This window comes from Chelon labrosus (assembly GCF_963514085.1).
Source record: "Chelon labrosus genome assembly, chromosome: 10".
Taxonomy (NCBI): domain Eukaryota; kingdom Metazoa; phylum Chordata; class Actinopteri; order Mugiliformes; family Mugilidae; genus Chelon; species Chelon labrosus.
In genome coordinates, this window is record NC_140360.1 from 11,066,940 (window position 1) to 11,094,393 (window position 27,454).

General features: G+C 40.9%; 2 protein-coding genes across 3 annotated transcripts; one reads left to right on the forward strand and one right to left on the reverse strand.

Annotated features, from left to right (window-relative positions):
- Positions 1 to 9,593, forward strand: gnat2 (guanine nucleotide binding protein (G protein), alpha transducing activity polypeptide 2). 2 transcript variants are annotated; one of them, XM_084554162.1, is made up of 9 exons: positions 1 to 2,910; positions 6,055 to 6,097; positions 6,560 to 6,701; positions 6,844 to 7,001; positions 7,140 to 7,268; positions 7,353 to 7,482; positions 7,573 to 7,726; positions 8,031 to 8,242; positions 8,591 to 9,593. In XM_084554162.1, exons 1-8 carry the CDS (start codon positions 2,805 to 2,807, stop codon positions 8,219 to 8,221), a joined length of 1,053 nt encoding a protein of 350 aa, XP_084410288.1. In that variant the 5' UTR covers positions 1 to 2,804; the 3' UTR covers positions 8,222 to 8,242; positions 8,591 to 9,593. The 2 variants fall into 2 exon arrangements, with proteins under 2 accessions (XP_084410288.1, XP_084410287.1); XM_084554161.1 differs by having other exon boundaries at positions 8,031 to 9,593.
- gnai3 (guanine nucleotide binding protein (G protein), alpha inhibiting activity polypeptide 3) lies at positions 9,586 to 26,821 on the reverse strand. Its single transcript, XM_084554160.1, has 9 exons — positions 26,197 to 26,821; positions 17,353 to 17,395; positions 16,796 to 16,937; positions 16,522 to 16,679; positions 15,480 to 15,608; positions 14,498 to 14,627; positions 13,998 to 14,151; positions 13,018 to 13,229; positions 9,586 to 11,644 (listed from the first exon to the last, which is right to left on the reverse strand). Exons 1-8 carry the CDS (start codon positions 26,312 to 26,314, stop codon positions 13,039 to 13,041), a joined length of 1,065 nt encoding a protein of 354 aa, XP_084410286.1. The 5' UTR covers positions 26,315 to 26,821; the 3' UTR covers positions 9,586 to 11,644; positions 13,018 to 13,038.
- Between the last annotated feature and the right edge of the window lie 633 nt (positions 26,822 to 27,454).

A 27,454-nucleotide genomic window follows, 5' to 3' on the forward strand; every position in this document is an offset into this window, starting at 1 on the left:
AGAAGATGTGTTAAGCCGCTGTCTCTCGGTTGATCTGAGGCTCTGTGAGTAATCTCGTCAACAGATCAGAGACGCAGGGACTGAACACAAAGCGGGGCAACACCATCCACAGCCTAATGGGATTGGCCGCCATTGCTAGATGTGCTCCCGCGATTAGCCCGCTTGGACGCAGCTCCAGCGGATTTAGCCCTCAATAGCTCTGCTGCTAACCAGGCAGTTAGCACCACACGAGGTTGGGCAGTGCTAAGTATTTTGGGACAGAACCAGGCACTCTGACATGATGCTGAGGCAGCATGACGGGGAAAGAGCAGCTGATTGTGGAAAATGTGCAACAAGCGGAGTTTATAACTGGAGTTGCTGTTTTTACAAAGCTATTAATGAAACTACACACTATTTGGACAGATCATATTTCACTTCACAACACAATTCATAAAAGGAACATTTTATGAATTAGTCATCCTGTCTAAAACTTCCTGTGAGATTTTTCTCCCGTTTTCACCATCATTCACGTGTCAGTTTTTTTTTTTTTTTTTTTTCAGAGGGCCTACTCTGTCAATCCTTTAGCTGCCTGCTGAGCCTATTTGACCCTGACGTCACTAAAACTGGACCTTTGACTGTCCGAGTTGTGCTAAACCTGCTTCACCTACAATAAACCAACAGACTAAGTTGTGATTTTAAGCAGAGAGTATGCAACGTTGACAGAAATCCATTTATCTCCATCTAGTTCAGTCAGATCAGCCCCGGTTTGTCTTTTATTTGATTAACCTCATGACGTGATGCAGATGTCTGAGCCACAGACATTATACTGTCGTTTAAATTAATCAGAGGACATCAATTACACTAATAAGGAGACATTTCTATGTCAGCATACTTGTCACCACATAACATACTGGTTTTATTAATATAGCTCTCTATTGTGTTGAAGCTATAAGGACTTCCTGATGTTTGACGTCTCAGTCAAACGAATCAGATGCAATAATGAGGAAATACCGTCGCCTCTTATTGGCTCCAGTATATAGGAGCGTTTAAAGGGCTTTAGTACAGTCTGAAATGTAAATACTGACAAATCCAGCATCATACTTATTATGACACCTATTTTCTTTTCTTAAATTATACATGCACATAGATAGTCAGACTGTTAATAGTCAGTCTCCAAATAGGATTTAATACATCAGAATGGGAAAACTAATTAATCTCCACAGGGAAATAGCAGACAAAATATAAAAACCACAGGAGAGACTGTCCTTAAGGTCAGGACTCAGCAAGTCCACCTCCACCTGAAGGATAAGAGACACTCTTTTGAGGACAACAATGAACGTATTCTAGCCAGAGAAGACAGACGGTTTGAAAGAGGAGTAAAAGATGCCATTTATGTAAAATCGCAAAAACCTCTGAACAGCCGAGGTGGACTGAGACGTCAATTATGAGCCGTGCACAACACGGTCTCAACATCTGTACCCACAAAGTTTCATCTCCATTTTTTTCCTAGATGGGTCGTGGGAGAAAAAACATGAGGAAAACAAATTCCTCCAGTTACAGGTGAGCATCCGGTTGTTAACAGAGTCAAATAAAAACATTAACTCCCCACCAGCCATTTAGAACGGACAAAGCTACTTAAATAAATGATAAAACATCTTCAAGAAAACTCAACAGGTCACAATGCCTTTGTTATAGCTTTGTTTCATAGGTTAAAAGTTAAAAAACACTTGAAAACAAACGCTGCAAATGCAGAGCAAGTAAATCAGCTTTTCTTTTTAGGCACATTGCACATTATAAAAAAAATTTAAACACTCTGTTCTGATGCATTTTTTCAGGACAGCATTTTTAACCTGTATTAGTAACCACAGATATAGTATGTTAGTTTAAGGTCTAATTCAGGCAGGGCGGGGACAGACAAGGCCCACTGACCTCCAGTCATTAACCCATGTTCACAGATCAATTCTTCCAATCCTGCAACAGCGTGCTTACCTAACGTCCTCTTCATAATATTGAGTATTTTTGAGGGGCTTTTAAGGGTGTAAGATTATGTAACTCGCGATTCACATTTAGGTCGTATTATCGCTGAGACCCCCTTGAATGGCACAGCGCAGTGACAGTTGCTTTATTTGGCAGGAGACGCACCACCTGGGATTTAAACGTCTTAACTGTAAGGAGTTTATAAGAACTTAATGCTTCTCTCCCCGCTTTGTCCACGTGACCGACACCAAAGTCAAGAGTCCAACAGGCAGAAAATACAGTATAGATGAAAGGAGCAACTCCTACACCCAGTCCAACCCACACATTCACTGAAATGGACAGTGATTTGATCAAAGCAGGGTCCTTGTCTGGTCAGACTTTATCATTGTATTATATATTTGTGTGGACACAGTATGTGCATTGGTATGTCCACATCAAATCAAATCAAATCAAGCTTTAAAAACTTCAGATATCAATGGTTTTCACAGCACCCCAATATATGAGTGTGTCTATTTTCTACTTTTCTTTACATCATTCACTATTGGCCCCATTAGACTAATTGGATTGACTGGCCAATCAGGAAGAGGCACCTCCTAAATCAGGGTTTAAGCACAAGGAATTAAAGGGAGGATCTCTGGCGGTGAGCTGGTAAACTGATTTGATCCTTGCAAGGGCCCGATCTAATCGAAAAAGGACAGGAGAGCTCAAGCACCTCCCTCCCAATCTTCTTCCGCTCGGAAATCGCCTTTCAGCACGATTAGTGCTGCACCCAGATTCTTTGCAGCTGCTCACAGAGAACCGTCAAAATTTCCATCCTCGAGGATCTTGAGTTTGCGGAGGAAGAAAGCATGGGTGCAGGAGCCAGCGCCGAGGACAAAAAGTCGAAGGAGTTAGAAAAACAACTTCAAGAAGATGCTGATAAGGAGTCTAAAACAGTCAAGCTATTATTGCTTGGTAAGTGGATTCTTCAGTGGATTCTTAGTGTGGATTCTTGTTTTCCCAGACTGCAGGTGATGCAAAGTGCTCAGATCAACAGGTGTCAATTTAAAATTTAAAATTCAGTTAAAACCAAATTCAAACTTTCTTATCAGTGACTTGACAAAACTTTCTGTGCAGGTTCTAGTCTGTAAAGTGAATCAGGAGTCTTGTAGTGAGCCGACAGTCAAAACAGGATAAAATAAAAAAGTGTAAAAATATCAGTTTCATTGATGTTTTTTCATTGAACTGAAAAAAGCAACTGGTTTTAATTTTCACCATGGAAACTGGAAATCCATGTGACATTTCATTACCAAACCTGGGAAACTAACACATTTGTAATAATCAAGTAAAGATAGATTATTGATTGATTTTCATCTGAGGTGGCGTTAAGCTGCTCAGCACATCTGCTCACCGCTTACTAAGATGTAAGACGCAGTATGCCCAATGGATTTACAACACGTGCCAATGATTTATTTCTGGATAAAACCCTACATTAGTTTATTAGAAAGATACGAGGCGTGTTTAAGCTTATGCATCAGTGAGATTACAGCAGCGGAGAGAAACAAGAGAGATACGCTTGCAGGTGGCGCATTTAGTCTACAGATCTGATGAAGCTCGGACAAAAAGAGAACACTTAGAGGATTCATTTACAGTGCAGGATATTTAAAAAACAATTATCCTAACAGGAGTACAGCCAAAATAAAACAGGAGTACAGACAAAACTTTATGAGTAGATTTCCATGTTTACTCATTTATATAAAATATGAATACTGCACAACGACTAGCCGGACTTATGCCACTAAGAAATATGTTCCAACATTACTCTCAAAAATGTGCAGAAGTCAGAGTTGCATGAAAGTTGCAAACATAAAAGTGCTGCAAACGTTTAACGGCTATACTGAATGAGAAAAGTGTTGGTTAAATTTACATCTAAGAATGACTTTTCAATTCTGATGGAAGGACACTGCTGCTTAAAAGATCACAGCCTTCGGTCTAAGTGAACCGCGACCCAGCAGTGATATGTCAATCCGATTAGCTAACAGGTTTAGTGCAGATCCACTTGGTGAGGTTTCTGTCAAACCTAAACTCAGATATAACGTACAAAATGGGTTTTGGCAAGTTATAACAATATATCCTTCACAGTGTCATATTGTTATGAAAATACAAGCGAAACATCTTAATTAATACGGCTTTTATGTTTTCAGTGCTGTTGCACATGTCACAAAAACTTAAATTTACGATTAAACATATAATAGTTCATTATTGCACCTCATAGCTGTGGTTATTTTAATTTTATGACACTTTACCTTTTGAGTCAGTGCATTCTGCATCTGAAACACTATTCAAAGTCTCAATATTTACTTTCACTACATTTACAGAGGAGTTGTTTCCCCTGCGGCTTCCTGTATGATGAATCAGAAAGAGTAAGATAGAGTCATTAAAGTTAAGAAGGCAGCCAGAAATAGCCACAGGTTTGTATTTGAACTAAACACGCTTGCAGTTTACTCCTCTGCAAGCACACAAGCCGGTAAGATAACCACTGGTGACAGCCTCAACGTGTTGCACTGCAGATCTTCACACTTCACTAAATCTATATTATAATCGGCACACAACAACAACAACAGGATGTTCTCCAGTTGTGTTAACTGAGATGGTTCAAGAAATATCTACCTACAGCTTGCATGCAAATCAAATATTGTTGTCTGCAACGTTAGCACTAGTTTAATTTGAAAAGATTATGCAGTTTAATAGATATGCATAGCTTAAACTTTACAACACTGCAAGACCTGAAGGCGGATTTAAGCATGAGGGGAAGAAATGACCCCCAGAGGCAATGAAAGCAGTCCTTATTAAATCTCTAAAGCTCCCATCTTGATACTCATCACTTCGGCAATTAGCAAAGCAAGATCATTATTGACTTACTTAATGACTGCTAGCAGGGGAAAACCAATACTTTTTCCCTGTCAGGGGCGGATGAGGCCACATGAGTGAAGGCTTGAGGTGTTTAAACGCTCAGCATTAAGTCTGTGGATGGGGCTTAATGGGGCTCCAGTGAGAGCAGGACAGTCAGCTTTGGTCACCGTGTGACGCAATAAACTCCTTCTGGCCAGAGTTGGCTTACAGTGCTGCAGAGAGCCTGATCTGCCTGGAAGCTTTACTTCAGCTATCCAATTCTGTTACTTCAATTATACCTATAAACACAACACATGACGCATGTGTGTGGTCACTGAACGGTCATTCTGTTCAGAAGTTGTCCCCTAGACACATTTCTGTCCAGATTATTATCTTTGAGGTTTCTGAGATGTAAAATTCACAGGGAAGAATTATGAAAGACCAAATAAGTAAACTTTATAGCATAGCAACTAAAAACATATTTAGTTGTTCTGTTGCGAAGAGATTAAGTTGTTCCTGTTTGCGGCGCCTTTGGCTAGTTTACAGTATCATCCTCTACTGAAGAATCACAAGGCTTCACATGAAACTGGGAACCAGAACCCCTGAGAGAACTTTATATGATGTAGACCATATGAAAGTGAGTCTTATGAGAAGTCAGTGCTCACGTTGAAGTCTTTCCTCACACGCACAACCTTCACATAACCAATCTGACTTTCATCTCCAGTCCTACACTGAGCCGCACTGTTCTTGACTATATCTCGGTATATTTAGCATTCACATTTAGTATATTATGTCACTCTGATCTGACTACTATTCTGTGCATAGTCTTTCTCTCTCTTTTCATTTTTTACGACTCAGTTTTGCAAATCTTTGTTTGCATGTGTCATATATTTAAATCCGGTACAATGAACTAGCACCTGCGTCTGTGCAGGTTTACAGAATACTGACTAACATCTGCTCACACAGATGTGGACAAGAAATAGCCAAGCCGATTATAAAACATGTTAAAAATGTTAGGCAGCCTTTACTGACGTTTAAATTGCCTGAATCAAATGTGTTTGGTTTCTTGTGATGAAGGCAGATATCTAAAACTACCCAAACTGATACTAATTGAGGATGAATCTTCCAGTTTGTCCTTGTGGGTCCTTTAAAGTGACTGCCTCATCAAAGCACATTCTTTGGCTGCTTACACAGTCAGTCAGTACTAACCTTTGTCTTTTCTTCCAGGTGCTGGTGAGTCAGGGAAAAGCACCATTGTTAAACAAATGAAGTAAGTATTAAAATAAGTGTTTTTGTGATAAGCAACAACAGTGCAGATATAAGTTTTTTTAATCTCATTGGTCAGACGTACAGCCATCAGGCCAAAGCTCCCTCATCTCTGTCTGTTTCACTTGCGGTGAAGCCCTTTACAAAAGGTCAACTAAGCACACATCCGCTTACCGATTTGTCAGCACTTGTTTTGTGCAGAGTTTAACTCTGAGTTAAGCGAGGTCAGAAACACTCCACAGGGTGGCACTGTGAACTAGCTCCACTTCATATGTGAACTGTCCAAACTCTCAAACTGAGCTTATAGTGCTATTAATTTATTTACAGAAATGTCTCGACTACTCTGTAGACTGTGGATACATCAATGAAAACCTGTTCAGCCAAGCAGAGGATTAATGCAGTAAAGTCTCCCAAAGCTTTTTCCTGAACTAAAACACTTTCCCTCTTCTCTTCTGCCTGTGAACAGGATTCTGCATCAAGGTGGTTACACAAAAGAGGAACAAATGGAGTTTAGAGCCGTCATCTATGGCAACATCCTGCAGTCTGCTCTGGCTATCATCAGAGGCATGGAGATGCTTGGCATTGATTTTGGCTCACCCTCTGGACAGGTCTCACATTACACTTAAACGATGAACAACAGACATGATTAACTAGTCGAGTTCATTTTCAGTGACATAAAACCATACTATAAATAGGACTCTTACTGTGTCAGTGCTGATGGATCTTTGTTCTGTGTGCATGAAACCACAGGAGGATGCACAGAAGCTGCAGAACTTGTCAGACTCCATTGAAGAAGGCACGATGCCTCCTGAGCTGGCTGATTGCATCCAGAAGCTGTGGAAAGACTCTGGCGTGCAGGCCGGCTTTGAGAGAGCTGCTGAGTTCCAGCTCAATGACTCTGCTGGATAGTGAGTCCATGTCTTCTAATGGCACTGATAAAGCCCAGGGTTTACATGTCAAACTAAAGAGGCAGGCCACTTAGAGGATTTTATGAGTATATTAAATGCGAAGCCTGACTGTTGTACTATCTGTTCTGACATCCTCAGCTACCTCAATGAATTGGACCGAATCTGCAAACCGGAGTACCTCCCCTCTGAGCAGGATGTGCTGCGATCTCGAGTCAAAACAACTGGTATCATTGAAGAACAGTTCTCCTGCAAAGAGTTGTACTTCAGGTGAGGCACAAGGGAACTGACCAAACCTTACAGCACTGTTGCATCCAGACACTTACTGACACTCTGATTTTCTGTGGTGAACAGAATGTTTGATGTGGGCGGTCAGAGGTCAGAGAGAAAGAAGTGGATCCATTGTTTCGAGGGTGTGACCTGCATCATCTTTTGCGGAGCTCTCAGTGCATACGACATGGTGCTCGTAGAGGACGATGAAGTGGTGAGTTGCAACCCCCTCTACCTTATCACGAAGCATTAAAAAAAAGCACTTATCACTGAGTAACTCTGTGATCCTCTCTGAACGTTTCAGAACCGCATGCACGAGTCCCTCCATCTATTCAACAGTATCTGCAACCACAGGTTCTTTGCACTGACCTCCATCGTGCTTTTCCTCAACAAGAAGGATCTCTTTGAAGAGAAGATCAAGAAAGTTCATCTGAGCATCTGCTTCCCAGACTATGACGGTGAGGTGTTCTTGATTCTGAGTTATTCCAGCTGCATGACAAGTTTGTGGTAGCAACAGAAGTAGTGGGCCAGGCATACAGTGAGAGTGGATCCCACATCCCAACAAGGCGCTGATTAACAAGGCTCAGATTAATTTGAAACCGAATTAATTAGTCAATAGGACTGGAAATAAATAGAAACAAAGGCTGATATTTCTTCGTGTCTTAAATTGCTAAGACAAAATGAAAGATGAATCCTGACAATAAAACTGTAAATCTGTTTATGAACCTTCTCATGAATTTTCTCCAACCTGATTCCTTTTAGGCCCCAACACATACGACGACGCCAGCAGCTACATCAAGACGCAGTTCATGGAGCTGAACATGAAGAAGGGTGTGAAAGAAATCTACTGCCACCTGACCTGTGCCACAGACACAAAGAACGTCGAGATCGTGTTCAACGCTGTGACAGACATCATCATCAAAGAAAACCTTAAAGATTGCGGTCTTTTCTAAGCAGTTCCAGAGTGAAAAGAGGTGACCACAGTGCATTACTCCTAGGGACTGTGTTGATAGGGTCCAGATGAGGCAGACCCCTGCCAATTCAATTTAACCCTCAGACAGCAAATCATGTCTGGCCAGCCTACGTTGCCAAGCAACAACATCTGGCCGTAACATGAGCGAACACAAACTCAAACCGGGCAGTTTAGACCCTTCAGGAGTACGGTGAAGAGGCAGATAATGAGAACAGTCTCTGTAGTGATTTGCTCCTCCCAAAGATGCAGAAAATTTTAGCCATGAAAAAGATTTGGAATTTGATTATTTCTCAAATTTGTTTTATGATTTAGACATGTTTGATCATTTCTTACTTTCTCTACTTTGCAGAACGTCCTTTCCTACCTTAACCCCTCACACATTGGCATTAACTAAGAAGTGTACTGATGGAGCACGGAGGGTCTGCAGATCGTTGTCTCTATGCCACCGCTCCAATGCCAAGCCCTGGTCCTTGACTGCGCCTAGCACCTCACCATCTCCAACAGTGCATCCCTGCAACACAGTGCAATGTCCAGCTGGGTTGAAACAACTATCAAGTCACCATGTCAGCGCTGTGGACATACAACTTTCTACAAATACAGTACTTCTTCACACCAAAAACTGCTGGTTCGAATGTAAGAAGATGAAATAGTTCGATCCTCACCGCTTTCCTTTGACTACTGTGTTGTGAATAAAACAATAAATCTGAGGAAAATATTAATATTTTGAATAGCAACATCGCAACCTTGTTTTTGTTTTTTGAGTACGGTAGTCTCTGTGGTCTTGATATTTAAACTGTAAAAAGTTTCTGAGAAAATATCACAGATATTTCCAGCGCTTTCAGTATATCCAGATCGCAAAACCAAATTGTACATGTATTTGATCTAAATAGTGTTAATGTATTCAATTCAGAATGTCAAACATGGTAGAGAAACTTTGTACATAAGAGTAGATAATTAATTATATTTTGAAAGATAAAACCATATGGAAATATATGAGAGGGCAACACTAGAGGGATGATGCTGTATTTTAAAAACAGGGAATGAAAATCTACCGAGTTTATTCTTTCTTATGACATGTAGAGGCATGAAATAAAGATGCATTAACTTCACATGTGTGTGTTTGTGTCTGTGCTGCAGAATGACAGTGTAATTCACTGAACAACATATATATATATATATTGCATTAGGGAAACGGGGCTGTAAACGCTCGACAGGCCGCCTCAGGCTGTTACTTGTTGGGGACAATGCTGCTGTTATATAAGCTCCTTGTTCTGGTCAGAGGGGAAATAGCAGCCTGTGGAAGTTCATTAACAATAAACCAACTGAGACAGCAGCGTAAATTAAAGCGGTAATTATTCTGCAAGTTGAGATTTACGGTAAGATTGTCCAGGGACAGATTAATGAGACATCAAGCAAGGACAAACCACAGTGTATACCGTGTCTGGAGCTGATAACAGGAGCTATATCGTAAGATCTGAGTGACCAGTTCAGCTTCATTTAGTCTCATTTAATAACGATTCTTCTAAGGTTTGGTATGTTATAACCTTTAGCGCTAAAAGTTAAATGTCTTTTAGAAACCAGCTTTTTATCATCAACCTTCTCTTCTGTGAAGTCCGCTGAGTATTTCCACTTACCCATTAACTTTACAGGTGGTTATGTCAGACTATTACAGAGGCTTTTTTTAGGAACAAGTCCCTTTCGTAAGCACTAAGTCTGTTTAAAAATACAGATTAAGTATATTTTCTATTATCAACAAATCCCACAAAACACCAGAGCAGCCATTCCTATAGATCTCACTTAAAGCACATCAGTAAGCCTCACCATTGAATTTTAAGCTAAAAATCTGTTTAAACTGTTTTTCTTTCCTGTTTAAATCTTCCTCAGCAGGAACAAATATCACCAAAGGCAAAATAGAGAAGGCTGTTAGGTATTTTTATTTTGGTCTGAAATTTGTTGATAATTGAAAAATACAGAAAACATCCGGCCATACCCTGTAAACTGGAAATTATTTTTGGGTTCAGGCATTAGAAACTGTCTCTGACAGTGAACATGTTGATCATAGCTTGAATTTATTTTGTGGTTGGACTACTTTCTAGAGACAGCAGGGAAGGACGGTTTGGTGAGCTGTGGTGTGCAGCAGCTGGAAAACATTGGGCACTCAGCTCTACCATACAGATGTGTTGCTGAAGTCTAAAAATACTGTTTCCACTCTCAATGACCTCCTTTCATGCACTGTTTGGATGAGACCTTTATATTTCTCCACAGAAGATAACACCCGATTAGGTTTGCATGCGTTTTTGGTTTTAAGACGTAAGCACGATCGGACAGCTTTGTGCCATCATTTAATATTGTTAAAATAACCCAATACAGAAGCTCAAATTCAAGCTTAAGTGAGCTGCATATGTACATTTTTAACCTTTGGGAAATGCTGTCGTCAGGACATCCCTTTGCAGGAAGTGACTGATCAAACCCAAACTGTGCTCTACTTAAATATCAGCAACTAGCGTCCTCAGTTTTATGTGTGATCCGCTTTACATATCAAACTATAATCCAGCTTTTAATATTTAAATGTTTCTCTACTCCTTTAAATCCTCTGGGTTTAAAATTTAATGTGAAAGAAAAACATATGTTCAACGTCATCGATTGAATATTTTTTAGTCTTGTTTAAAGTCCAATGAAAATAAAACAACACACACATGAATATCAAGATGTCCCTTCACAAACTGATTTGCAGTGATGTGTCTCAAGAATAAAAATATTGTTCAGTACACTGTGGTCTAGTTTAACTCAAAGATTTCTTACACAGCGATGTGAGTTCATTAGACTCTAGCTAAATAGGCTCAAATGGTTACATCATATACTGTACAGAAAACTGCTCACACCAAGCTCTGTCCCATACATACGTTATGGCATTCACACATCCAAAAAGGGGACAATATAACAGCAAGTAAAAATTAAAATAAAATATAACAAATGCAAATAAATGTGATACAGACTCAGAGCTAAGAGAAGACGCAACACAACAGAGCAGAATTTACAGTTTCACTTGTGAAATGCAGTGATGGATCTGATGAACAGGCAGGTCAGTTTTGGTCCTTGTGCAGATGACAAACTATAAATACGTGAGAGACGTCTGAGAGGGTTTGCCTGCCTGAACGATGCAAAGATCTTAAATATGACAGGACTCACAGTGATCATTTCACAAGCCTCCACCACTTCTTCCCAGAACGCTCATCATCTTAATATCTATTAAGACAAAGGTGATCATAGTCGCAGGTAACCAAATTTTGTGCAACTGAGGTCCTGCATGCACCATGGCCAACAGCTTAGTCCTTACTAACACCTACTTTCCAATTTGCCCTCTGCAGACAAGACATCCCAGAAGTCCTGATTCTTCTGATAACTGCAAGGAAAAGGAAAAACATTAAGTACTCTTACAGCTCGCTATAATTATAACACTTGAAACCATGAAATAAACCTTTATAATCATGTCTCTTTTGATTTTTACACACTTACACGGTGTACTTATCATGGTAATGTTAGCATGCACACAGTTAGCAAGATACATTAGCTCTTCCAAAAATAGATAAATAAAATAGGTTAAATCTGCTTAAACTACATCAAATACGTGCTTCCGTTTTCTCCTAATATTTAGCAGCAACTGTCTCACACACACGTTAACAGATGTTACTAATCCAGCAAAAGCTAAACTATTTTAGCATTTTAAACTAACGTCAACTAACATACGCAAACGTCATTGTTAACTACATACTGAAATGCAAAATTCGGCTGTTAGCTTTGTCAGTGTTTACTGTTAGAGAAAATACAAATGTTGAATCCATCAACACAACACTTCTGACTACTCACATGTATGAAACAAACATCCTGAAATTAGCGCAAACTCTAAACGCGACATATTCGTCTTTTAGCGTTTAGCATGCTAATGTTAGCATGCTAGGTCAGTAGCTAAACTGTTAGCATTTTATGTGACAATCACTGCTAAACCTACCTTTGTTTTGACACATTTTTGACTTTTTTTTACTAGATCGGGTATGCAGCCTTTTAAAGCTAATGAGATGTCTGGCCGTGCATGTCTGTTTGTTCAACTATAGCTATTTTGAATTTATGTATTCTTAGACCAGAAGATATAGGTCACTGTATCGTGCCCACCTGCTCGATACGAATGTCTTTTATGTCCACATTAGTACAAGTGGGGCAGGAACAAGAATGTTTTATTTTTCATTGTAATTTATGTGTTTTTATGTGTCAAGAAATAAACCATCCATCGCCTAATACCACTTATCCTGAGAGGGTCGTGGGCGGCTGGAGCCTATCCCAGCAATTAAGACACTTTTACCTGTCACAGTGGGCAAAGCACATGTGTATTAACAATGGATCAGATCCCTTTAAGTGAAGATATGACAGTAAAGTGGCATACACAAAAGCATCACTTAGAATAATGCAGCCATCATTAATACATCTGTGACGTAACTAGTGTGACGTGTCACAATGTGCCATGAAAGCAGTGTTTTCTCTTTTATTGCAAAGTTACCCTCCAATATAAATTATACTGATACATTATGACTCTAAAACCCACTCTGGACCAAATGGCAACAGGCTTAACGTCATCAAGAGTGAAATCACTTAAGAGACATGACTCTTGCGTCTATGTGGAGATGCCACAATCAAAAACAGACTTCTTGCGGCCACATCTTGTCTGGGTCATTGATGTGTTTAGAACAGCTGTTCAGCACAGCTGAAAGTCAGCATGCTGACCTGCATGGGGTGGGTGAAGCTTCAGTAGAGCCCGATCTCCCTCAGGTTGATCTTGATGATGACGTCGGTGACAGCGTCAAACACAAACTGCACATTCTTGGTGTCTGTGGCACATGTGAAGTGGGTGTAGATCTCCTTGGTGTCCTTTCGCTTGTTTAAATCTTCAAACTGGCACTGGATGTAAGCGGCGGCCTCCTCATACGAGTGTCCACCTACAAGAACAAAGTCAGTAATAAAAAAGAGAAATTAGACTGAGAGGCTAACTTACATGAAACAACCTTCTAATGATCTCTGGAGAGGAGCTCCACTTTATGTATGATGCCTTAAACAGACCAAAACAAACCATTAAGATGCCATTAATCCGTGACCAATTTAAGCATATTTTCCACTGTTTTGAACCACAGGACTCATTTGTTATTCTTCACAAGATTTTACTTCCTCTGCTGTGGGACACATCTGGTGCTCATTTTTTATAAACCAAAAGTGGAAAAGCAAACAGAGGCAGTCGTAATTACGGATGATCTTTCAAGGTCAATGATGATGATTATCATGTTCAAATAGATGAACCAAAGCACAAACCCTTATGTTTCAGATCTAAAAACAGATCTTGACAAGTGATGTAAAATTATGGTAAGTTACAGAGACTATCTGGTTCAAACAGGTTTACTATATGAGGATGAAGTCCACATGAAACCAGTAAAAACGTGGTTCAAGCATGCACATAATAATGACAGGATTTATATTCAAAGCTTATTTAACACAAACCACAACTTGAAAAGTGGACTGCAGAAAAGTGGACTGCAGAAACTAAATCCTATGGAAAATAAACACAGAAGACACGACCACACATTTACAGGAAACCAATGTTCAGATGCAGCGGACTGATAAATAAATACTTCCTCTGATCAACCCTAACACTCGACAGTGGCAGTATCGTGTAAAACGTTCAACAAACCACTAGTGCAGTGAGTTTGTCTCACCAGAGTACTCGGGGTAGCAGATATTGAGCGGACTCCTGCTGATCTTCTCTTCAAACAAGTCCTTCTTGTTGAGGAAGAGGATGATGGAGGTTAGAGTGAACCACTTGTTGTTGCAGATGGAGTCAAAGAGCTTCATGCTCTCGTGCATCCGGTTCTGGGGAAATAACATACTGCATGTGAACGTGACCCTAACAGGACACTTTGACATGTCACAGGCCGAGTTCCATTTAGGTTCCATGCTTTCATGGCTCCGTGAAGAGCTCGGAAACCTCACATCACTGGTTGGTGACAAAACAGTAAACACAAAGACTTGAAGCAAAGACTCAGTGCAGCGCTTAAAATTCCCACAGTGACAATGCTCTAATGAAAATGACAATGCTGTAATACTTAGCTCGTTGTCACAGTGCTTTGGCTTTGAGATGAAATGAGATGAAAAAAAAAAAGGTCTATCTCCACACTTCTTTGCAGAAAAATGTGCATACCAAAACCCCATCACTCACCATCTCCTCATCCTCAGCCAAGACGAGGTCGTAATCACTGAGCGCTACACAGAAAATTATCGCTGTGACTCCCTCAAAACAATGGATCCACTTCTTCCTCTCCGAGCGCTGACCCCCGACATCAAACATCCTGAGGGCACACACGGGCTCAGTAATTGCACACAAATGACTGTGCTCGATATGTTTTTAATGTAAATGTAGTGTTTTATGAGGCTCTTAAATCAAGGGCAAACACACGCGCACACACACAAATCCACATGGCACGCTGGTGACCTCACTCTGTAATCTCATGTCTATGTCTGCTGCCTCTGCCTCCACCTGAGGCCCTGCTGAGGAGCGAACTGAATCTATACCGAGCTGTTCATCTGACACAGAAATGAAATGAAAGGACACTCTGTGCTTCAACGCCAATCCCGTGATTACACATTTCCAGGACCTGAGCGTGTTTATGTGGTTACGGAGCCGGAGGCTATTACGGTTAATGTTTCACCAATATTCGTAAGTACGGGCCGCTGGACAAAATAATGTAAAAGAACCAAAGAGATGCAATCACATTAAGTTCTTCAAAAAAGTGGGTCGTGTTTGGATGAATTCCAGCAGCATTTGTGAGTTAGGTGCATCAAACAGCAGTATAACATTTTTCAATCTTTTTTAGTTGGAGAACACTAAAAAAGGATTATTATGGATATAAGAGGATGTAGCTACTTTGGAGTGGTTTGCATGTTAACTGTTAAAACTAAAATAGTTTTAAATAATCAGAAAATAATACTTTTCATAAAACAAATGCTTGTGTTATGCCACTGATTCCCTTTTTTTTATTTTTTATTTTTATTTATTTTTCTTGATCCCTTAATCTACATTGACGCCAGCCAAATCAGTAAACCAGCTCAGACGCCAGCTGCCTGTGCAGCTTAATAATTTGTTTTTTATGACACCGACAGCCCACCTGAGGCCAGGGCACTTCATGAGCGGATGTACTAACTTGAAGTAGAGATCTTTGAAGGTGAAGTGCGTCTCCACGATCCCAGTGGTCTTCACACGGGTGCGCAGAACGTCCTGCTGAGTCGGGACGTAGTTCGGCTGGCAGATCCTGTCCAAGTCATTCAGGTAGCTGGAGTGTAGGAAAAAAAAAATAATATAAGAAGAGGATCCGAGAGCAAATGCACTCATCGTGTACAGTTCACATTCATAACAGTAATATATAATGTGCAGCACATTCAGCTACATTTATTAAAACGTGGTAAAATGACCCAGAGACTTAGTATGATGCACAGCAACGAAATGTCTGTCAGACATGTCTGGTCACGTAGAGGGCCTGTTCTGCATAAACTCTTCTAAGGACGCCACAGAATGATACTAAATATGGGCTCATCTTTTTGTAGATGATAAACACTGGCTCCTTGTGGGTTGAGTAAAAACAGACTAACTCCACTGGTTTCTCTCGTCCCAGTGTGGACAAAGTCCACACAGAGTCATGACAGCTCGGCTGTTTTCACAACAAAGATCGCGCGTGCCCTTCACACTAAGCTTTTTCTGTTTTTTCTTTCAGGGTGAGCGTGTAATAAACGGTATTGAAACAACAAATCTTGTGCTTTATCTGCAGCGTGACGCGTCTGTATTTGGCTCAAACCGCTTCTCTTAGCAATTTTTTCACTCATCATAAGACACTTTAATCAAATCGAGTGATTCCTACAATAACTGGACTGAATTATTTCCCAGTTGTCACTTTCTCCTCCCTTTCTTTCCTCTGACAGGAATGCGATCAGCTGTGCAACAAGCCGACACATGACCTCAAAGAACAAGACACATCACGCCTTCCTTCCTTCCTCTTGTTCCAGGGAAATATTAAAGACTGGAAAAGAGTAAAACCACTCTTAGTCACAGTTGAGGAGGAAAACAAAGATAACAAAACACGTTTTGACTTGATTCAACACATTAAGTAATCCTATCAAATCTAAAAAATCCCGTCGCTGATCATCTCTGGGCATGTGGAGCTCATTAAATAAGGAAATGCGTGTCCTCACTATGCAGCTGAGTCGTTGAGCTGATACTCTCGTGATCGATCGAAGCAGGCCTGAACTCCTCCGTCGCTCCACAGCCTCCGAATGACACGAGTCAGCTCTGCAGGCATCACCCCTTCCTCCGCTGAGCTCGCCAGGGCAAACAGCTGACGGGCATCGTCCTGGCGACAAAACCCATAACAGCTGGCATTGTAAAATCGTTCCCGTGGGGATTTATACCATGAACGAGGATGTGGCGTGTTCAGTGTTTGATGAAGGCTGGGTGGAATTGGCTTACCGCCCGCGCAGCATCCCCAAAATCTATCTTTAACTGGCCCATTGCCTTGATGATGGCCATGATGGACTGGATGGTGTTGCTGTACACCACCACCTTGTATTGCTTGCACTCCTCTTCTGAGTAGCCATCTTCGTGAATGATCCTGCAGCGGAAAACAAAATCCAAACAGGCTTCAGGAGAACACGTACATATTTGACAAACAGCTTCAGCAAATGTGGGGCAAATTAAATTTTTTTGAAAATTTCACGCTGTCATTAGTGCAGGAATTTGAGCTTCAGCGAGAATACAGCATGTCTAATGTGGGAACCGGGAGACTCTATTCAGGTCCTGCCAGGCTACAACTGGCCTCTGTTGCCATTGTTTGACATGTTATGAAATAAGGGGGCTTCCTTCTTTGCCTGAGAGCGGCAAAATGAGGCTCCCACTTCCACAAAGATTAGGTCAACAGGGCTGCAGCTAAAAGAGGGACTGCATCTCATCAGTGAAATACAAAATTAACAAAAAAGGTGGAGTAGGAGTTTGATATAATGCCATCAGTGATAAAAGTTGTAACTCACTTCATCTGCTTTACTATTGTGCTCTTCCCCGATTCCCCAGCACCTGAAACAGAAGGACAGTATGAGCCAAACATACCAGGAAGCAGCACAGCAGCGACAGTTTAGACCCGTCTCCCAGGGACAATGGATCAAATCGGCTTTTCACAATGGCTGAACTTAATCCGAACTCATTTAATCATGCTTCATACAGTGTGCAGTATGTTTGCGTCAAAACTAGCAATAGAAGGCTGCACTGTGACAAATTCGACTGCAGACATTAAAGTGGGGCCCTGTGGAGAGCACACAGGCATGATGTACTCCCCAGCACGCTGCAATGATCGATGATCTGATGCAGCACTCGGCTATTTGACGCTGATCAGAGGAAATAGACAGACAACAGAGTCTTCTGAAGGAATCAGATGTTTACCATTTAGCTAGGTTAACATCCGACAGTAAAATGTGTTCAGTGGCCTCGAGAATTATTCACACAAGACACAACAACATGTCTGTATTGTTTGTCCTCACAATCTTACACAATCTTGACTATATCTGATCCTTTAGTCTGATTCTCTACGGGGTTTAAGTTGGATGTTGTGCTTCGGATCATTTCCCCGATGCAAAATTCAACCATGGCCCATTTTCAATTTCATGGCAGAAGCTGTTTGCTTTTCATTCACTGCAGCTATCTGATGGAGTCCATGACACCATGTACCCTAACAAGATGTCCAGGGCCTTTGGAAGAAAAACAGCCCCACAACATCAAAGCCCCACCACCACACTTCACAGAGGGTACGAGGTGCTTTTCTGTGTGGCTATTATTCTGTCTACACCAAACCCAGCTTTGATGTCAGTTGCCAAAAAGCTCTACTTTGGCCTCATCCAGCCATATAACTCAGTCCTATTGATAGTCCAAGTAAAGTCCGGCAAACACTTAAATTTGTTCTTGCATGACAGCAGAGGTTTTTTTTTCTTCTGGCAATCCTCCCAATCAACCCACCCGACAGCATTTTTGGAGACTTTCTGACCCCAAGACTCAAACAGTTCTCAGCCATCCTCCTCACAGTGTGTGGGGTCGTCAGAAATTAATGTTTTTATAGTTATTATAAAGATTTTATTGCTTCAGATTTGTACAGCTTGACAGTTTTATCATACATCGTCACTGTGTTGACGAGTCTAATTACAGATTATGTCCTGTGTCGCTTCTGATTTAAAGAAGAGGCATGGATGACCCCCTCAGAGTTGGGAATCAAACAGTTGATTACTTCAAAAGCAACATGTGCCTACAAATACACTTCAGTTAGATTTTAATCTTACGATTTGCCAATAATAATAATTCATTTATTAATTTTCTGTAACCGTTTGTCCTGTGGAGGGTAGCAAGGGGGGCTGGAGCCTATCTCTGGAGCTGTCATTGGGCGAGAGACAGGGTACATCCTGGACACGTCGCCAGTCTATCGCAGGACTAACACAGAGAGACGGACAACCACACTCACACTATGGCCAGTTTAGAATCACCAATTAACCTAATCCCATCCCAGTCAGTGGATGGATTTAAACCCAGAACCTTCTTGCTGTAAGGCCTCAGTGCTAATAACCACACCACGGTGCCGCCCCGGTAATAATAATGTGAAATGTGTGAATATTTTGATCCGAAAGCATAAACAGCAAAATAATCTTCACAGCCATATATTCACTGAGGGTGTAAATAATTCCTAAAAGGGCAATAATTCAGAAGCAGAGAGAACATGACGGCAAGCGGTGAATTGTGAGATGAGCTGGCAACATGGATTTTACGAGATTGGGATCTGTGTCAGATGATTAACTGATGACTGGCACAAGTGAAGTCAACGCCTCCACTCCAGTGAACGATGTTGTAATCCCGGAGCGCAGGAAAAGAATTTTACACGAGCAACCTTCACAGCACTTCCACGACAGTCAACCAAACAGGAAACAGTTGTCGTGCTTCTGGCTGAGGCAGTGTTTTTCCACTGCAGAGACCATCCCAGACAGCGCGCCGTTCTGGGTGTTAGAGAGCAGAGAGGCCGTAAAATACAACATACAATATGATTTAAAGAGTCTGTCAGCAGTTTTTAAACTCCCTCCCCCTTGTATCAACACCATCAAGCTCTCTGATCAGAGACGAATAAGCTGGGCTGCCTGTTTTCTTTTGTTGCATATTCAACCCGGAGCTGCATCAACCAGTTTTCAATCAGCACAGAAACAAATATACATATAAATATATCAAATTAAAACACATGCTTTTTTTCCGTAACAAAAGATCACTGACAAAACCTTTGTGTGTCTCTTCATCGATCTGAATGATTCCTCCCTTTTATCATCTCTTGTTTCTCTCATAACAGAATCACAGGGAGTGGGAGTGGACCCTCTTTAATGACGACAGACACGATCAATTCAGGTACTCATGAGGATGTTTTTTATTTTTAACCAGCCAGAAAAATTGTTACACAAGGACGTCTTAAGCAGCAGTGACACAAACCTCTGCCAATAACTGGAATCATGGATGACTTATATCTGAGTCATTTTATTTTCTCAATTCTGTAACTAGGTAAATGTGAAGCAGGAGTCAACAACACCTACATGTATCAATAACGATACCTACGTACCACCCCAAACATGGCACCCTTTCATTTTAATATACTTCTTGTTTTACTTCTACATCTTGTGGCCTCAGTCTCTATTATACCGAACCGCTGGCTTTAAACTGAGATGACAAGTTATAAATAACTTTTCTTGGCTCTGGGGGAGATCTATAAATATTAAAGGAATAGTTTGAGACTTTTAAGGACATATATTTGTTTAGTTTCTTGCCAAGAGGCACAGGAATGGCTCCTATCTGTCTATTTAATACGAAGCCAGAGCCAGCAGCAGCTTTGATTAGCTTAGCATGAAGGCAGAAAACAAGGGACAGAGCTAGCCCTGACAGGACCCACCCGAGGGCAAACATTTGAGAAAAAAATATGCTGTAATCTAAAACTCCCCAAATGTGGTATTCGTACACATCAGTTCTTGTAAAGAGGGGATTACGTGGCTCTTTGTTGACTTTGGACAGTTTCCAGTCTTCTTTCTCACTTTTCCATGAAAATATAGTATCAGTCTTATCTAACTCTGCAAGAAAGCACATGAGTATATTTTCCGACATGACAACCAAGTCATTTTTTTTTTTGTATGTTATCAAAAATGTATATCCTTGTGAGCTTGTTGTTCTGCTTAAAGGGGCCAAAATACAGGAAGAGCCAAGCAGCGATGTGGGAACAAGAGACTGACTGATTGTCTGATTGATTGACGTAAGACACGAACACCGAGTTCCTTAAATGTTCACACGACTTTGCTTCCATCACAATTAATGTGAAACACTTAATTGCGCTGATAGCAGGCTTGGAGTGAACCCAGACGGAACGGCGTTGTTGATGGTATTTTCAAATTCAGAGCCGTGACGGCAAAAAGAGCTAGCTCCGTCCATGCACATGTAGTATTTTATATTCTGGTTGTATAACTGCAAGTGCAAAACGTTAAAGAGGGTTACACAGGCAATCAGAGGCCTGAATGTCCACTAGCAACCATCTGTCAGCTACAAAGCGATGAGTGACGTTTAAAGAAACCCCTTTTTTGGGCTGCAGTACAATTGCTCACCTCTGGGACAAACTGGCAGCAGCCCGGTGCCCCTGTGCTACCTGCTTACTCACTGTGGACTCAGCTATTTTTCATAGCTGGGGCTTAATTAAAGAGGCACGAAGGAATGTGTACATGTTAAACATTTGACGTCTCAGACAACTGGTGAGAACTTATTTCCATAAACATCTGGGCTGAGTTTATACTGGTGCTAGAGCCTCCTTTTGCTTAATGTAACCACAGTAATTATCAGAAACCACAGGATGAATGAGTTTTCAGGCGCTGGAATTTGAAATATGGGTGACTCGGTGGAAGCATATTTCAGAATAAGGATGCATTGTCTTAACGCTGCTGATAACCCAAAAAGTTGCGAGACACATTCCCACTGCCAGGCAGGAATCCTTAGCAGATGAATTTTGTCAAGCGGGCTCAGAGCAGAGTAATGTGTTCAGAAGGCCGGCCAGCGAGAATTAAATCAGTGAATTCTTTGGTTATCTGTCAGCAGCAAAAGAGATTTACGCGACTCATCACACAGACAGATAGCAGAGGACAAGCCCCGCTGATCCCTCTCCTCCGTTCCGTCGGCCACCAGTTCTTTCATTCATGGCATTTTTTGGCCGACGATCAACTGCGGCCTGCTGCCAATTCACAAACCAACTGTACAAAGGCTTTCACGATCGTCCAAACCAGCGCAGGAGTCAGACTCCAAACCAAGCCTCATTTAACAAGAATCTCAAATGCAGATTTTTTTATGAATCACTGTTTGTGGTCAATCAGGAGAGCATTTTCATTGGAAGGGTGCATTGGCTCTAAAGCGTTGTGGTTTTGAATAAAGAACAGCAGCCGAACTCCTCTTTGTTTTTCCCCTATAACTTGCTTGTTCCTGCACAGACAGGGGGTGAACGGCACTGCCTGGAAAAATCTCTGCGGTCAGATTTTTAAAATGAACGTTTCCATACAATGACATGTTGCTTGTAGGATTCGAGTGCATCCAAAAGCCACATGTATGTGACTTTATTGCCTAAAACAAAGATTTATCCCCCTTTCACACAACAGTACATCAACATAAGAGTGGAAACTTTTTGAAAAAAAGTAGCCTCGCTGTTGGTTGCGGGTTGAAAATTGTAGGAAGTGCATTTACTGGTATAGTTTTGTTCGGCCATATCTTCTAGATCAAAGTGCAAGAAGAATCTGTGCAAAACCTAGAAGGAAGCCAGCTGATGGGAATGTTGATTTACATTGTGAGAGGAATACCTTTTTTAAAAAATGTGATCCACCACACAAACAAGGGAAAAAAGCTGTTGATTTCAATCTTGATCAGCTGTGAGTGTAGCTGTGGCTGCTGTTGGTGGAAAATGTTAAGTGGCACTTTGGTTGAACACAAATTCTGAATCTCTCCACTGAAATTAGCTGGAAAGTTTACTCCACATTTTGTACTTGTCTTTCCAAAAGCAATCCAACCGCATCCTTCACGTCGCTCATCTCGATTCAGCTCCTCAGTGATCATAATTGGCAAATTAATTGACATTTGACAGACCTTGACCGGCACACACCCTTAACATCGTCAGCGCACTCTGCCGCAATCCCTTCAGGAAGTCCTTCTGCATGAATTAATATACTGCATTATGTCTTCCCTCTGAATCATAGGCTACATCCAATTATATTCTCGGTGCTCTCATCGACTCTGGTAACATGTTTCTGGGCCGGCTCTAATCGGATTATAGGACATAATGACACCAGGCTAATGAAAACACTTACAACATACTGAAATTGTCTGGCCGGTCGATTTACGGTTTATTTTCACCTGATTTCAATAGCACCAGATGTCGGCATTCCTCCATCCTGTTATTCTCAGTCTTTTCTAACAGTTCAGGTGAAAAAAACGACAACAAATCATTGCATTATAACACTGCACCATAGACTGTATATAAAGATGTATATAAAGATAAACCCTCTGTGACGTCACCCATAGGATTCACGAAGAGGGGTTTTGAAGCGCAATGTAGTTAGCAGCGGCTGTCACCATCTCGGCAGTCCTTGAGTCCACCTAACTGCTGGCTAATTAAAAAGTGGAGGATGGGTGACATCGAGGCACAAAGCTTAACACCTGTCAGAGGCCACACCCTTAATTATGAGGAACTTTAAGTTTTGAAATAATTATAAGTAAACGATTGACTTATATGAAAAATTACCCTCGTACAGTAGCTACAGGGCAAAACTGTTTTTCAGCCAGGCTGTTAACATGTTTATTTCTCCTGTAAAGTTGGGCATTTTAAAGCGAGGATCACAAAATTATCTCACTTTTAGAGACTGTCTCGAGTGGCCGTTATTGGTATTTCTGCATCGGCTGCCTTTTTAAACTATTTCTCATTTGTGATCTTCAATATACCAGACATGCTTGTAAGAAGTTTCAGGTGATTTGAATTTTTAATTTTAATTTCTGCTTCGGATGAACTATAAATGCAGTTAGCTGCTCTAATCAATAACATTTCAGTATGCTCATGGTAGGGGTCACTTACGCTGACAAACCAAGAGCTCTTTAGTTCTTCTTAGCTCTACGGCACTAAATTTCATCATTATAGTCTGTTCAGCTCATTGTTTTAATTTTAAGACCCAATCATCTCTCTATTTGGGTAATTTCTGTAGTTTTGACAAAAAATATCCAACAACCTACTGTGCAATATGGAATTATGAGGCTAGCTACTCGATCATTAAATGAGTGAAGAGCCAGTTATTAACCTGAGGAGATATGTAGGAGAATAAAACAGAGCTAGACGACGGTGAATATTGTGTCCTCCATATTTGCTGTATGTGTAAGCGGACACGTCTTTGGAAAGGCTAAGTCAAAAATCAGTTGGTGCAGGTATAAAGAATATTTTCAGCCTGCGTTGTGTAAGGAAATAGAGCAGTAAGTATACATGCTCTTGTGATCAGGGAGCACAACAATTCAGTTCACTGTATTGCAGTACACAATGATAAGCATTCAGTACCAGCTATATGGCCTCAAAGGTACATTTTTAAGGGTGCAACAAACACGAAGGACTCTGTTTACCCCGTCAGACACTTGCTCAAAGAAGAGCGGTTTCATGCAATGTGGGAATTTACCAGAAGGTCACTGACTTCAGTTTATGTTAACACTATAGAAAATGGGCCACTTTATAACCGATCAGAAAATGTCTGAAAAGAACTGATGGCACAGAATCTCACATAAATCTGGGGAGTTTCTCTGACATTACACCAATAGTGTAAACTCTGGTTCTGTTTAAGTTTTGCATAAATGCTGCATTAAATAGTGTATATCACATTGTGTAAGAATTATTTCACACAACAAAACCAATTATTTAGAAAGGTAGATTAATCTATGACAAAAATAATCACGAGTTGCACCTCCAATATAAACACCTATCTGGTTACAAAACAGGATTAGGAAAGAACAGGAGTTTTGATATCATTGTGGTGTTGAGTGCTGTTTGGATTGTGTGAATATGATCCCCCTTGGCACGTCTGTGCTGTCCACACCCACAGTGGCTGAACCACAGAGTGTCAATATACAAGCAGTCTGTCCAGTTATGTACAATGATCTAATGTTGAAATGTTCAGAAGAGGTCTGATGATGACCTCCCTGAAGTCCACTATAACAACTATCTGCTTCAACTAAACCTATTCCAAAATAAGTTCAGTTAAACGATAGAGTCAAGTTAGATGAATAACTCTCCACTCCTAAAGCTATAGTACCCTGACAAACAAATTCACACAATGCTCACTGAATTAAATGTTTTGCCACAGGTGAGCAACCTATAGCAACTAGGAGTATGGCGGAGTCTACGGAGTAAAAACGAGAGTTACGAATGTAACTATGGTTCTATGAATTTTGGATAGCTGCAAGAGACCTGAAATAAGAGAATGAAACAGAATATAGGAAGCATCCAAGAAAAGTTTGTGATGCTCCAGAAAGAAAAGAAGAAAGTCTGCGTTCAGAGCATAGACAGTGTAGAGATGGAGACTGGCTGCAGTATAGGTCATAAGCTCCACCCCCTCCATGTCAGTGGATGGTTTCTGTCACTTTTGGTAGTTACTATAATGTTGATGCATGTTCAAGCCTCACTTTTCTCGGTAAGTTTTGTTTTAGTGAGTTATTTGACGCTATAGAAACCGGATTTGACATAATTGCGACTACCAGTTGCCATGCCGACACTCTGTAAAGCTGTCCTGTGAGAGTACAGTGTTATAATCCAACATTTCCTTGTAACTGGTGGAGGTAGAGCAAGGCGCAGTATTAATTAAACAAAGACGTGAGTGAGCCTGGAGGAAGTGTGGGCGTGGCTCCACTCTCGGACCGTACTGTGCAGACTCTGGCGCCAATGTCGCAAGATGGCGCTGCCCGTACCCCCTAGAAAATAGCGTCAGTTTGGCCAATGCAAGGAAGTGGGGATGCGTTGTCCATATTTATACACAGTCTATGGTCCAGAAGAAGAAGAAGACGACAGCGTTTGTTGTAATTACTCCCACTGCCAGAAGGGGGAGGCAAATTTTCGGCAAAGCAGCTTTAATTAGTAAAAATGTTAATATACTAATTGAAGCTTTAAGTAAAAATAGGATTGGCTTCTTTTCTTTGTTAAATGTGATGGTAAACTCTGAGTTTTAACGAGTAATTGAAACAAATTCTGGCAGACTGTTAAATAATAATAGTGATGTTTCTCGTACTAAACCTGTAGCAGCACTTACCTGGAAAAATTACAACAGTACAGTAGTAGCTTACTATCTAAAAATATGCGTCACAGTTTTACGATTTATTTAAAGCACCTCAAACTGATAGTACTGACAATAAAGAAATTTTATTATTTTGTTTAACTATAGCACAATGACCAGGGTCAGGATTTGCCTGCAGCTCATCTCTCAAGTTTATAGACACTGAAGTTAAACAGACCTGCATGCAATACAGCATGCTTTATGATAACAATTGTCAACAAGTAGTCTCTTCTCTGCACGCACTCCCTACCTTTCAGCAATTAGAAAGTAAAACAGTGAGACAGCTAGGGACTTCACACACATCTGGTTTACTTCTGAAGGACGAATGATGAGCCACAGCTGCTTTAAACTAACAGAAGGAGGAGGGGAGGAGTGTTTGGAGTCAAACTAAAAGAAAAACTGTCCCTCAGTAAAAGAGTGAAAAGTACCCACACAATCTGGTCATGACATGCATTAAAAAAAGAGTGAGTGAAATAAAGATCATACCGAGAAGAAGCAGTTTCACTTCTCTGGAGGATTTCTCTCTGTCTTCTCGCAGGTTTTTATCAATCATCTTACTCCTCTCCACCGCAGCTTTGTCCTCGGCGCTGATCGTGCAGCCCATTTTCTTTTTGCTCTCAAACAACTTCTTAAGTGTCGGATTGTGATTTCAGCAGCTCATCGGCTGAAGCTGAAGGGGAAACGCCGTCCAGCAGCTCTTGGGTCGGTGAGCTGAAGTTTCCCAGCCGGAGGAGAGGCAGAGAGAGAGAGAGAGAGAGAGAAGGGGGAAAAGGCGTTGGCACTGGAGCCTCTGTCCAACTAAACCCACAGTCTGATGCTGCTGAGCTCACACAGCTTCAGCCCATCCACTCACTCCGGTCCGTCCAGGTGAATCAACGAGGGATTTAAAAGCGAAAATAATAACAATAATAATAATAAAAAAAAACTTCCCAAAATACACGTTTTAAAATGATTTCATCCAACTCATCCGTAGTTGGGACGATCACAATATCATAAAAGTTTAAAAAAGGCAGATGTCAAAAAACTTGATTTAGGAAATTGTTTGAAAATTTCTGAGGAAAAGCTCAATTATTATAAAGAAAAATAATCAAGACCGTTGCTGAGCAGTGGAGCGTCCATCCAACTGATCCAGCTGCATGTCAAGAAAACGGAGCTGAATAAGGAAAATTGACGCGCCCCAAATGGATGATGGGAAATGTAGTCACATTTAACGACCAGAAATTAGATTTCTGCTTGCGCGACTCTACTATTGCACACAGGCGTGTCCACGTTAATAAACACTTCTCTGAAACACTTGCTAAATGAGGTGTAACGTTGTTTAAAACAAGCTGAAGAGTTTGTTTATTTTTCGTTTGTAGTCCACGCTCATTCAGACAGCAGGATTTTTTTGTGGTGTGCGGGCGCCCCCAGAGGACTGAAAGCTGAATTACAGGTCTTGATTTTAATTTGATTAATTATATTGCTCCGTTTAGTGTTTGGCAGGATTTAAACCTCAACAAAAAAAGCAACAGAAGCACACATTTCTCCACTCAAGAGGAAGAATCACTCAGTTTTGCCCACCTTTAGCCGTAGCTGGTTCTTGTACACCTGTAATTTAAAACTCAACTCTTACATTGGATGTCGTGGGAGCTTCGAGGTTGGTAAACATAACTTACAAGTTAATGCTAAGTGGTAATGTAGCAAAAGTAATATATTTTTTCAAAAAGACCATATTATAAGTTGGTTAGTAACTGTCCTGCAGGTC

Coding starts and splice junctions, on each gene's coding strand:
- gnat2 (XM_084554161.1), top strand. CDS start 2,805: ATGGGTGCAGGAGCCAGCGCCGAGGACAAAAAGTCGAAGGAGTTAGAA. Junction 6,098..6,559: donor ACCATTGTTAAACAAATGAA/GTAAGTATTAAA, acceptor GCCTGTGAACAG/GATTCTGCATCAAGGTGGTT. Junction 7,002..7,139: donor CTCAATGACTCTGCTGGATA/GTGAGTCCATGT, acceptor TGACATCCTCAG/CTACCTCAATGAATTGGACC.
- gnai3 (XM_084554160.1), bottom strand. CDS start 26,314: ATGGGCTGCACGATCAGCGCCGAGGACAAAGCTGCGGTGGAGAGGAGT. Junction 15,609..16,521: donor CTCAACGACTCAGCTGCATA/GTGAGGACACGC, acceptor CCTACACTCCAG/CTACCTGAATGACTTGGACA. Junction 14,152..14,497: donor TGGCTGAGGATGAGGAGATG/GTGAGTGATGGG, acceptor TTATTTCCCCAG/AACCGGATGCACGAGAGCAT.